The following is a 13,541-nucleotide window of genomic DNA, read 5'->3' as shown; positions in this document are numbered from 1 at the left end:
AACAGCTACGTAGTTTGGGGTATTAGGATAATGAGACAAAATAAGTTAAAATTGCGCTTTCCTCCTGTGCTGCACACCCAGCTCCACTGAAAGGATAGGGGACTTTAATTTCTCTGTTGTTCTTTAGTTCAGCTGCTCCTCTCAACTGTTCTTCTGCTCAGATCACAAGAGCTCAGGAATTATCTCTATAGGGGACACAGAGAGCTGCTGCAGTGTAGGAGAGGACAGGAAAAACTGTGCACCTTCTGCATGCAGATGTTAGGATACTGCCAAATAACAGTATAACATCTTGTAGTATGCCTAAGTTACTTGCATTACAAATCTGCTTTCCCACTTCAGTACCTTGCAATTTGAATTACCTGTAAGAACATTTTCTATAGCAATACCGTTCCAGAGGATGTTACAGAATATTTGAAAGAAGGGATAATTGACCTGTTAAAGCAAGTGCTGCTAAAAGGGAGAGCTGGGAAATTATTTTCTTTCTAGTACCATTAGGCGAAGGGGGGGGGGGGTATGTATTTTCTTGTAAAATAAAAGCTCCAAGTATTCATACTCAAACTACTCTTTGCTTCCAACTTTTCAGCACTAGATGGCAGCTGTTGCCACTCTGTGCACCTGCCCCATTTAATTGTACATCTAGGCATTTGGCTTTCAAATATAAAAGGTTTTCTAGCCCGATTGCATTGTTTACTTCTGTCTGATTTCAACATCTGATTTACTAACTGAATTAGTAAATCAGATGTTTTGCAGATGTATATGCAAACATATAGTAGAACATTCTGGGTTGGGCATTTTTGGACTACAAAGAAAAGGTTGGTTATGTTCCCTGTACAATTTTGTTAACTCTTGATATACTTGCTTCTTTCTAAATTCTTGGTGCCTTAGTTCTGAAATCATATGGTGTGAGTATTCACAATTTTGAACAGAATAATAATAGTTTTGTAATAGGGTAGATGGAATCTGTCAAAAGGTACTCATAATACAAAAGGAATCCTGAGGAAACGTTGTATTATTCGAGTTTAAAATTGTTACATCAGCATTTTTTTGGTCCTGTATAGATCCAGATTATATAAACAGCAAAGAAATCATCCAGATACTAAAAAGTACAGAGTAAAAAACAAAAGATTGTGTGAGAGCTCTCTGTTACTTCCATCTATGAATTTGTTGTCTTCAGATTTCTTAATATGATCTAGAAAGAAATTTCCCCTCAGCTCCTTGCAGAAGAAAATTGTCCGATCAGCATGAAAAATGACTTGCTTAGTAAGAAAGGTTTCTTGAGAATTGTTTGTTGCAGAAAGTTCATGGTCTTGTGACAGTCGTTTCTGAATAACAACACTTGATAACCTTGGAAGGCCAAAATCTTTTAATGTAGCCACATTTTAAAAAAGTTGATGTTTGAAATGAGTTCTGTAAATGATACGATAATTTCAACTGCAGTTACCAAAGTGGTATATAGCAATGGACCATCAAATTATTCCATCTCCTTGACTTTTGGCATTGTTGAGGGATTCCATATTTTTTGAGGAATTCCATATTTGGCTGTAACTTGAAGCAATTATTTTATAAATCTCTCTCACTTGCTCTCAATATTTTTATATGGCATTTGGAAATTCACATACAATATGTCCTATACAATTCGCATACAATATGTCCTATATATATTTGGCAGTCTATCGGTTGCTTTTTCTCGAGGCCATCTTGAAGAAATTTTCAGTGAGATCAGACAAGGAAATAGTTTCATACTTGCTTAGTGACCATCATCCCAACACTACTGAATCAGTTGCCAGGTTTTTAACAAAGGCACTTGGATCAAGGGTGAAACCTTTGTGTAAATTTTAGTCAATTGGTTTTAACATAATTTGCATTTTACCACTTTTTATATGCCATTAAAGGTATTGTATTTGTATTTGTATTTAATATGTCCTATACAATAAACTAGAGGACTTCATTGATTATTCCTTTTCCAAGGAATTATAGCAATGAAACCTAATTTCCTTGTTAAAAATGTTTTGTTCTCATTAAGTAAATGTGGACATCAACTGATCTTTTCATGTGGCACTAACATTTTGGTTGAAAAAATAGCATCCATTTCTTCTAATAATTTATGCGGTACAAGCCCCAACCCATTTATCCTGCAACAAGGACACAATCAGCATTTTAATAATGGGAATGTAATGTGGCAAATAAAACTTTTATTATGAGTAGGACCCCAATTAGTTTTATGCATATGCATGCACAGTGAGTTTTGTATAACATCATTAATTTTAATCTAATTTGTCTCTGCTACTCCTCTTGCAAAGCTTGTAAACCTCTGCTTGTCACCTGAGATTCTTCATCTAACAAGGTGCTTTAATGAAGCTTGGAGATGACAGAGCCATTTGTAGATATCCTGCTTTAAGTATTTAGAAACAGTTTACTAGCCATGCTTTGGAAAAACATGCTTTGAAAAGCATTTTCACAACTTGTTACTATTAACTATCCACATACTTTTTCTGAAGTCTATTTTATTTTCAGTAGACTGTCACCATATTTTTTATTTTTTTAATTTATTTTTCAGTCTTATAGACTGCCCAACCCCCGAAGGGCTCTGGGCGGTGAACAACATAAAATAACAGGTACATAATAGACTATAAATAATTTAAGTTAAAAATGCAGCAATTAATAAACAGACAGCAATGCCCGTAACAATTCCTACTAAACTCTCCCAGAAGGGGAGAAAAAGAGTGGGCCCATAGATGGTAATGGGCCCAGAATGTAGGAGGAGGCGGGAATATATGTGGAAAGGATAGTCTGGTCAACATGGTGTAATTGTTAAGAGCAGCAGTCTCTAATCTGGAAAACCAGATTAGAGCTCCCACTCCTCCATATATAGCCTGCTGGGTAACCTTGGGCTAGTCACACTTCTCTCAGAATTCTCTCACCCTTACCTACCTTACAAAGTGCCTGTGACGGGCGGGGGGGGGGGGAGGCAGGTGACTGTAAGCTGCTTTGAGACTTTTTGGTACAGAAAATTATGGAAAGCAACTCTTCTTCCAATAGTAAAGTAAAATGCTTCTGTTGGAGCTTCTTAAGGAATTGTGCACTATGAACAGCAGAATTAATAGACCCAATAATAATAGGCCCCCAATAATAACTAATATGTTTTCTGGGCTTAAAGTGCCATTAAGAAATTCTGAGCTACTTGTATCCCAAGCTCATACCAAATCACCAGTATTATTATCATTCAGGAATGGTATTTTTTTTGTTTCCTGGTTTTATTGCATTAGGGTTATTTGCCTCTTTACACTTTAGAGTGGGGATAGATTGTGGGTTGAGGATGCCATCTTTTATTTGGCTATATTGAGATTTCAATTTGAAGGATGGCAATATTGTCGTGGTTGCTTAGCAACACACACAATGTCCACTGTAGAAGGTGCTACTCTCCAGTATTTTGGAGGGTTTTAACCAACCAGTGTTTTTTTTAACAACCTGGACTTTTTCAGGTTTATAGAAAGATTTGTCTTGTTGTTGAAGGCACCAACTTCTTTCCACACAGTACAAATGAGTTTCCTGCTCATCTAATGGCGAGGACCTATACCCCTAAATACTTACAGCCTAATCTGGGGTGGAGGTTTAAATAGGTTTTGGGAATGGCAAAGGGTCGTGCCGATGTGTTTGCCCCCATTCAGTGGAGAGAGCAAAGATGCCAGCGTCTGGCCACCCCATAGGCTGCAGCAGGCATACCAAAAGTGCTGTGGAGCTACTCTGGCATCCAAGTGGGTGCTAGTGTGTGTGTGTGTGAGGGTGCTCCTGGAGATGGAGCTGACTTTAGTCAGTTTCCACCAGTGTTCTAGACTAGGAATGCTGTCCTCCAAGCCTGTAGACTTGTGCTACACAAAAGTATGGTCTAAGCCCATTTCAGCTATGAGGCAGTTTGGGCGGCAGGAGGGTTTTCAGATTTCCCTCTTTTCCATGCTGCCTGAAGTCTTTTTGGAGGCTGCACAGTGCTGCCTTTGCTGTACCAGTTCCAGCCACCACAGCGCTCCCCACATCTGGAATATGCTGTTATTCTCCTAAAACTCTCCAATTCTCTGTTACCATAAAAATTAATTTTGATTTTTTTTGCTTAAATTTGCAGGACCTTTTATAAGTGTGGTGCTATCAAAATTGGAGAACATGTTGGAGAACTCACTGTATGTCAATTTGCTTCTCATTGGAATTATAACTCATCTGGCTAGTTATCCACAACCACTTCTCCGTTCTTTTCTGCTCAATACCAATATGGTATTTCAGCCTAGTGTGCGATCACTGTATCAGGTACAAATTGTGACAAAGTTCTAAGTTAATGCTGTCTGTTAGTATAATCACTGATTGTTACTGGTTTATTAATGTAGCAGCATAATAATGGAAGTCCCATGGCACCTTAAAGACTAACAAAAATAAGCATGAACTGCCTCACAAAATCTCATGCAGGAATAAATGTTGTTAGTCTTTAAAGTACCCATCAACTTTTATTTTTATGCTGGTACAGTAGATGAACAGGAGGGAAGAAGGCATGATCTTGAAAGCTAAGCTGGGTCTGTACTTTAAAGGGAGATCATTAAGAAATACTCATTGGAGGAGAGCTATGGCAAACCTCTGCTTTCCATTTGCCTTGAAAGCCTCTTGGAGTTGTCATAAGTTAGCTGGACTTACACACAAATGCACAATATACTGACATGTCTAACGCTGTGGAATTATTAATATATTTCCACCACTGTACAGACGTTAGCCTAAGGATCATACAACCCAAATTTAAATGGGGGAAAGGATTAATGCAGTTTGGTTCATCTTTAATTTATTTTTCTATACAACAACAAGCGCTTTAGAGACTTTATGCATTTCCATGTAAAAAAAAATCATTAGAATGCAGGAGATGTGAGCCCTCCCCTCTTAAATAAGTCATTTTAATATTATTTTGATTTTTTTCTTTAGGTTTTGCACAGTTGAAGCATAACGTCTTTAAAGTTGATTGGTTATAACAGAATAATAATTCTGTTGTGCAGAATTAGACGTTGCAACCCTCTGTAGTGTGATTTTTGAGAGCAACTGAAATTATATATGGATAATTCTGTATGTAACAAAAATGCCGACATGAAGATGTATTGCTGCTATTGTTTTGGTAGGTGCTGGCATCTGTGAAAAATAAAATTGAGCAGTTTGCTTCCAACGAAAAGGATTTTCCCCACCTTCTCATACAAGCACAGCAATACCTGCTTATACGAGTGGACATGTCTGATATTCCGCTAGAGTCATTGACCAAAGGCAAGTAACTTTTTAGATACGTTTAATTGTTGAAGGAAGACCTAAGGTTATTTTGATAAAAATTCATTGTAAACATCCCCACACCGCCACACGTGTCTGGAATGTGTACAGAATAAAAAAGTATCTATCTGTGTCCGTCCGTCTGTCTGTCTGTCTGTCTGTCAATCATCAGGATAGTGGCAAGGTGACTGGGTACCAGGTTCAGCGGAAAGCAATATTAGGATCACCTGCAGATTTCTTTGTTGGATCCAATGCAGTGTCTCATTTTATCTTTCCAACAACAATATAATATAATATAGAGTAGCAAAACCTACACAAGGGCATTTCCATTTATTTTCCCCTTACTGCTGAAACTCCAGTGTCCTAGTAATATTTAGTGGTTAGAATGTTGGACTAGGTTCTGAGAGACTTGGGTCAGATACCCAGAGGATAAAATGAAGGAGAGGAGAACAATGCAAGGTGCTCTAGGCACCTATTGGTGAGAAGGGTGAGGTGTAAATGAAGATTTAATCCACGGCATTTCATTCAAACCTCAGAAGATGCTTTTCTGAAAAAATGAGGGCTACAGCACAACAGTGAGTTGGGAAAACAGAATTATATGTGCTGAACTTTCAGCATGACCATGAAATGTATGCTGTTCCCCATAGATAAACTTTGGGGAGAGACATTTCAGACATACGCACTTGTGAATCTAATGGGAAAAGGCATTATAGTTTGTACCATTGTTGTGAGAAAAGAGCATGTTCAGCCTCTCATGAATGTGCCCCCAAGTGGAACAGGCTGTGTTTAAAAATAAGTCTAGCCAGAGAAGTCTAGGGATGGATATGCACAAAACCATCATATGGAACAGCTTTCCATGCTGCAGCTGCCTTCTTATGTTGCTGCTACTGAGAAATAAAATTTGTCACACCAGTGGTATGCATCAGCTAGAGGCAACTTTTACTTATAGCAACTGAAATGCAAGCGAGCAAACTATGAGAGTACATAGTGCCCATGATACAAGGGGTAAAAGAGTGCATACATTTTCTGCAGTTCCCCTTTCAACTACTGTCTCTGTAGACTTCATAGTTCACTTTTAAATTTTCTCTGGAGAAAATATGACTGAGGAAAGAAATTAAAATAGATGTATTCATCATAGCTACCCTCTGAAATTTTTTGTTGCTGTTTGTTGATTGTTTCCCCATTTAGTTCTGTTATTACTGTAAGTTCAGTTTATGTTGTGTTCATAGAGTGCTATGGATATTCATTAGGTAGTACCTATGACATTCCTAGTGAGATGATTTTCCCATTTAAGAAGTTGTTTTGCTAGAATTGCAGTATCCGTGCATTATTACTGTGTGGCTGTTCTGAGTACAAATTGGAATTAGTATGTTCAGGTATAATGGGGAATATATAGCATCTGATGAGAGCAGTAACCATAGTGACTAATTATTTAGCAGTTGAATGTTTTAAAAATACTTTTTATTTATTTATTATTTGGATGAAGCTTTTATTTTATTTATTATTGGATGAAGCTTTTCTGCTTGATTTAGTTAAATGGTATTCCTTAGTGTGAGAAGCAATGAAGACTTACCCCCTCACTTGAGGTTGTTTTTCTCAGTTTCTAATTTGTACACTGACATTTTCTAATACAGTGAAGCATGCAAAAATCATTGTTTGCATTATTAGCTTTTTAAAGATGTGTGTGGTAAAATATTTTGCTTACTAAGTACCAAAGGATTCAGGAAGCTGGTTCCCGGAGCAACAGTTGGACCATCAATCTCTTGTGACGTGTATATGTGTGTATGCCTTTAAGTGATTCCTCACAAATTAATTTCTGTTCTCCCCACCGAGACCTGTTTGAAAAGGCCTCACGTTTGCATTTGGAGGTTGCAGTTCCAAGTATGTGTGAAGCAGTAAATAATTCTGTTGCTGAAACTGCCAATGTCTCTTGTTTACTAATTCTATACACCAAATCCTAGAGAATACTACATCTTGGTCCTGTGGGTTTTATTTTTTTAAAGCTAACATGCAGTTACCAGGATCCAAAGAATGGCTTAGAGTCATGACTGCATCTTGTATTAACCATGTTTGTATTTAAAATACTTTGAACAACTCGTTCCCAGATGGTATCATAGTCTGCTTTTTGAAATCCCCTTCAGTTTTAAAAGCAGTCTGCCTGGAGCAATCAGGAGGGTTGCCAAACCTAATTTAAAAATTATTTGGATTTAGGCCAATTTATATTCTAATTCATCACTGTATTCTTCACTTAGCTTCACTGAGCTCCAGAATACTTTTATTAAAAAATCCAAATAACTATCTGGTAGAAACTTGCAATATGGATCAGAGAAATAAGCAGATAATAAACAAACAAATAAATACATGAGTATTTTTTTTAAAAAAAAAAACATTAACACTGGCTCTCTTAGGCAAAACTAGTTTCTGTGAGATAGAACCAGGTATGAGCACTGATCATTTTTATTGGTAAATTTCAGGGTTTTTTTGAAATCTGGAAAATTTTTAGTAAAGTCTAATAAAGCTGATATCAATCAGTTTTATTTGACTGTTACTTAAAATTTTCCGGTAAAACCCCTGAATCTGAATGTTTTCAGTTCTGTCCACACCCCACAAACACAATTTCCCAAGCCCTCAGGGGCTTGCGAAATAACAGGGAGGGGAGAAAACAGCTCTAACCTGCACTTTCCAAGCCCTGAAGGGCTTGAAAAGCATCAGCAGGGGAGAGCACTGAACTATCACAGCGTGGCATGGAATTCTCTCTACCTCCCCCACTCCCCCTACCTGCCCTGATACTTGGAAAGTATTGGCAGGGGACAGAATACACCTGTGGTTTTTAATCAGTTAAAATAAAGGCGGTTTCTGCACATTCAGGCTTGCTGGCTTGCATTGATGCAAGCCCTGGGGCCATTCACATGAATAGCCTCACAGGCTGCGCTGCTGGCGGAGCACGCTCCGCATAGCTGCGCAGCCCCCTGAATAGCTGCCTACCTTTTCCCTGTCTTCTGTCGCTCTGAGGAGGGTAGGGGACACACCCCCTGGCCAGAGTGACAACTGAAGCGGTGGAGGCAAGGAGGCGTGTCCCCTTCCCTCCTCAGAGCGACAGAAGACAGGGAAAAGGTAGGCAGCTGTTCGGGAGTGCTGGCTTCCACCCGCTGCTGTTCACTCGGCAACGGGGGGCAACCGGCGTATTCCAAAAAACTCGCCCCCCCGAGTGAGTTTTGGAAACGGCATCTTCGTGCCCCTTCAGGGAATCCAGGACAAACAGTTCCCCAGGGATCGTTCTTTCCCGTCCCTGGAGCGCTGTTGTTTCCTCCATGTGGAAACCACCAAAAAAAGGCCTTTTCTGTGATTCAGGTTTGCTGAATCACCAAGCCTAGGCAGAACACAAATGTTGTTGAAAGTTCAATACAATAAGAACAGTTAAATCTTCCGACAAAATGAAGTAAGCAGATTCCTGACTTCCGAAGCATCAATATCCTTGTTTATCCTGCGGATTAAGTCCCAGTACTTATCTGTTCACATAGCAGTCACTGGTTGGTGTTATGTGTTGTGTTTTTAAGTTTTCCTCCAGTTTTTCATTTTAAAGTTTTGATTGCCAAAATCCTACATATTGATTATTATGAGAACCCCGAAGCAGTCTGCCTACGTTGTTTTTTGCTCTGGACCCCTGCACCCCATTTTCAGCAACCTTTGAGGAGTCTTGCTTACAGAATATCTGGCTAACTGCAGCTTTGGCTCTCAGTCAAGCTCATAGTGCCAGCCGTCAAATTGCACTGCCTGCAGCCAGTTGTCTATCAACATGTATCATTATGTCAATTATGGAATGTAAGGTAAAAATAGCCTTTGGTAATAGAACATATAAAACTGCTTGAACTCTGCATAGCGCTATTATACAATGTTCATAGAAAAAAACACTCCCCCCTACAAATAAATGTATACAGTAAATGTGTGAGTTTTATACAAAAAAATTGCAGTACCCTAGTTCTTCACACACAACAAAGATCTTTCAGGATTTACTTATAGTAGGGTATATTGTACATACAACAACTACATATGCAAATTTATCACTTGGAAAGCGTAAAAATACTTCTTTTATATAGTACTATATTGGGACTGGAGGACTAGTGCTTTGAAATCTTTAAACACTGGCACATTCAAATTGCTTAAAGCCAGGATTAACAGCGAGTTGTGAGATACAAGGCCCAGGATACTTCCATTTTAAATATGAGTTCAGCAGCAAAATAACTTGGTAGCGTTGAGTAACTAAGGCCCTTTCCGCATGGGCGTTTTATGGCGCCCTGGGGACGGCAAAAACGCTGTCCCCAGGGAGCCATTCGCACAAGGGGGGGAACTGCTTCGCAGCCGCGCCGCCCTTTATGGCCGCCAGCTTCTCGGACAGCAAGTGCCGGTATTTTCCCCAACCTCGCCTCGGGCGAGCCAGCAGTTGTTGGGAAATACCGGGGTTTGAGCCGCTGCAGGTGCCCTCCCCCCCCCACTCCCACCCGTCACTTACCTGGTCCCTGGCCCTCCGGCGCATCGCCGAGGCCTGGGGACACGCCCCCCTGCCCTGTGACGCTCAAGCAGGTGCACAGGGCCAGGGCGTGGTCTCCAGGCTCCTCGGGCGACGCAAGCCGGAGGGCCAGGGAGAGTTGCCGGACGTCGGCCAAGCGACGGCGCCCATGCTGCCGGGTTGCCCTGAGCCGGGTTCTGGGACCATCCTTATGTGGAACTCCAGAACTCTCCGGCCCGTGCGGAAGGGGCCTTTGTAACTTTCAGCTTTAGGTCATTTATGTTGTTATTTTTTTTTTCAACAGAGAACTAACTCCTAGTTGTGATGGTGCTGAAAGAAGTTAAAAATTGTAAACCATTATCACACTGGCCATATGGTAGTAATTATTGTTTACAGCTCTAGGCTGCCTCTGTACCAGAAGTCTTTAAGAAATTGAGAAGATGACAAATCTGTGGTTAAAAAAAAATGCGGTGAAATCTTGTTCGCCTGTGGAATAATACAGTCCTTTAGAATTGCTTAAACTAGTTCAAAACTGATGTTTTTTCCCTTCTGGTTTCAGACCACGCTCAACACACCAACATCATGGGCAAAGGAAGGAACCTTTCAGAGACTTCACAAACCATCCTGCAGCCTTTCTTGGGAAGCAAGATGAGAAGAGGAGCTGCTCTTCTTGGCGCCCCTTTGCCAGTCAGGAATGCCATCCTGGCAGCTGCACTCTTCCCGGAGTTTCTCAAGGAACTGGCTGCTCTAGCCCAGGAACATTCAATTCTATGTGGCAAAGTATTTGCTGATTTTGAGAATTATTATTAGTTTATTTCACAAGACTTTTTATTCTAGTTTTTTAAACACCAAACTATTTCTAAAGGCAAAATCAACTTTATATTCCTGAAAATACTTGATTGGAGAGATACTGTTACGTCTTTATTTTGGGCCTTATTTCCAGCTGTACAAATGGCAGTCATTAAGCTACACTTTAATGTACCTTATTCCAACCCTTGATTTTATTTACCTCAGCCTCCCTCATTAAACTCTATGACAGTCACTTTGGGGTGAGTTAAAAAGGCTCAGTTGTACAGTCAGCTGCAGGGTTTTTTTTTTCTATTTAGTGGACTTGGTTTCCCAAGAAGAGATAAGAGAATACCAATAAGAACCAGCACGATAAATCCAATAAGACTTCTTTGCAATTACGCTTTTGGTTTTTATTTAAGGGGAAAGATAACAGTCCTTCCATTCAGCTTTGACAGATGAATCAAAATGAATTTGACATATATAGACATGTGACTTGCGGAAAGCAGGTGCTCTCCTGAATACATACCACGTTGCCTTATGCTGTGGACAAGTCTGTAGCTTTCAGCTGTTGAATCCTTTGAAGTTTAACAGAATCAGTAAATGGCCATTGAATGTAGACCACATGGAATTTTTCCCCTGCCATTTCTCTGCTTTCTCTAAAAAAACTAGATGATGATCTAACACTTGAGCCTTACTTCAGGAAAATTTGCAGAGCAAATTTTTTTTTCTATGCAATCTGTAACACGCTTTGTAGAACACATTTATATACTTCTATTGTTAAGCTGAAGACAGAGATAGATCAAGAAATTTTAAAGTCATGTTATAAAAGTTAATTATATTTTTAAGTCAGACTTTGAAAAAAAATCTTGTCTCTAAGCTATATTTTTCTTTTTATAATTTAAATGCTATTTTGGTCAAAGATAAGATTTCTAGTACCTGTAAAACACAGGGTATTTATTTGTGATGTATGCTAATTTGTCCTAATTTTTGCACTTTTGAGAAATAACAGTACATGTTGCTACTTGCAGCATAAGAATGTTACTAAGGTCCATACGCTGGAACTTATTGCCACTGGTGTCCACTTGAACCTTTTATTTTGTGAGTAATGAGGTTCATTAGAAAGGGTCCCAACATGATGAATTGGTGCACTGCAGTTGCATTTCAGCTTCTTCTAGTAAGAGTAATTGTTTCTGCCGTGCTGAAGTTGACTCTTTACCCAGTGGCTCAGTTCTTGAAAGCCTTCATAATCTTTTTTTATAACAAGAGAAAATGAGAAGCTACTCTAAAACAAAGTAAAAACAGAAAGCAAAGACAAGACTTGAAAGCAATTAGATTTGCTTCTGTTCATAAATTCCATATGGAGCTACTAATAGTAGTGAAAATCTTTGTATCTTCCATGATAGATCATGGCATCAAAACAAACTTGTATTTCCTTGGAAGGATTATCACATACTCACTTGAATTTAGAAGAACAAAAACATCAAGAGAGGAGCTGCTGTCTCCTGCTTCATTCCTAAACAACATTCCCCTGATCCAGCCTTTTTGCCCATTCTTTCTTCCCTCTGTTCTAGGCCAAAGTTAGAGGCTTGTGGTCTATAACAAGCGAGATGGAGTAAAGTGCAGCACCTTCCAAATGCCTGATGAGATTTTCATGAATAAAACTAGTGATGTAATAATACCGTCTTTAAGAACATAAGAACAAGCCAGCTGGATCAGACCAGAGTCCATCTAGTCCAGCTCTCTGCTACTCGCAGTGGCCTACCAGGTGCCTTTGGGAGCTCACATGCAGGATGTGAAAGCAATGGCTTTCTGCGGCTGTTGCTCCTGAGCACCTGGTCTGTTAAGGCATTTGCAATCTCAGATCAATGAGGATCAAAATTGGTAGCCATAAATCGACTTCTCCTCCATAAATCTGTCCAAGCCCCTTTAAAAAACCATATTATCCAAGGGTTAGTGGGCCATCACCCACCTCCCTGTGGTGCAGCATATTCCAAACACCAAATCCACACGCTCATTGAAGAAGTAAGCCTTTCCTTTTATTAGTCCTAATTCCTTCCCCCCAACATTTTTCATAATGGAATGCCCCCCCTTCTGTTCTAGTATTGTGAGAAAGAGAGAAAAAATTCTCTGTCAACATTTTCTACCCCCTGCATAATTTTATAGACTTCAATCATATCCCCCCTCAGACGTCTCCTCTCCAAACTAAAGAAGCTCCTAAACAGCTTGCAGCCTCTTCTCTCATAGGGAAGGTGCTCCAGTCCCTCAATCATCCTTGTTGCCCTTCTCTCTGCACTTTTTCTATTCCCTCCCTTCAATATCCTTTTTTTGGAGATGCGGCGAATTCAAGAACTGGACACAGTACTCAAAGAGATGCGGGCTCGCACCACCTCTGCTTTTATAGTAAGGGTATGACAATCTTTGCAGTTTTATTCTCAATTCCTTTCCTAGTTATCCCCAGCATAGAGTTTGTCTTTTTCACAGCTGCCATGCATTGAGTTGACATTCCCATGGAACTATCAACTAAGACGCCCAAATCCCTTTCCTGGTTTGTGACTGATAGCACTGACCCTTGTAGCTTGTATGTGAAGTTTGGATTTTTTGCCCCTATGTGCATCACTTTGCATTTTGCTACATTGAACTGCATTTGCCATTTCTTAGCCCACTCACCTAATTTATCAAGGTCCGCTTGGAGCTCTTCGCAATCCTTTGTGGTTCTCACCACATAATTTGGTATCATCTGCAAACTTTGCCACCATGCTACCCACCCCTACTTCCAGGTCATTTATGAATAGGTTAAAGAGCACTGGTCCCAAAACAGATCCTTGGGGGACACCACTCCCTACATCTTTCTGCTGCCACCACCACAGTTTTCTAGATTCTAAGGCGAAGTTACTTTCCCCCCCGAACTTATTTATCTATGTCAGTCATATGTTTTCATAGTTAACCATGGAAATACTTCTTC

General features: G+C 39.8%; 1 protein-coding gene across 3 annotated transcripts in view; it reads left to right on the top strand.

Moving 5' to 3' along the window:
- Window positions 1-12,363, top strand: part of FHIP1A (FHF complex subunit HOOK interacting protein 1A) — an 89,659-nt gene extending 77,296 nt beyond the window's left edge. For all 3 annotated transcript variants that reach the window (XM_048509485.1, XM_048509483.1, XM_048509484.1), the window contains exons 10-12: window positions 4,118-4,296; window positions 5,145-5,283; window positions 10,350-12,363. In XM_048509485.1, the coding sequence (XP_048365442.1) occupies window positions 4,118-4,296; window positions 5,145-5,283; window positions 10,350-10,600 (569 nt within the window). In that variant the 3' untranslated portion in view covers window positions 10,601-12,363. The remainder of the gene's footprint in view (window positions 1-4,117; window positions 4,297-5,144; window positions 5,284-10,349) is intronic.
- The last annotated feature ends 1,178 nt before the right edge of the window (window positions 12,364-13,541 follow it).

The sequence above is a fragment of the Sphaerodactylus townsendi genome, linkage group LG10 (genome assembly GCF_021028975.2).
Source record: "Sphaerodactylus townsendi isolate TG3544 linkage group LG10, MPM_Stown_v2.3, whole genome shotgun sequence".
In the NCBI taxonomy this organism is placed as follows: Eukaryota; Metazoa; Chordata; class Lepidosauria; order Squamata; family Sphaerodactylidae; genus Sphaerodactylus; species Sphaerodactylus townsendi.
This window is presented reverse-complemented; position numbering and strand designations above follow the sequence as displayed.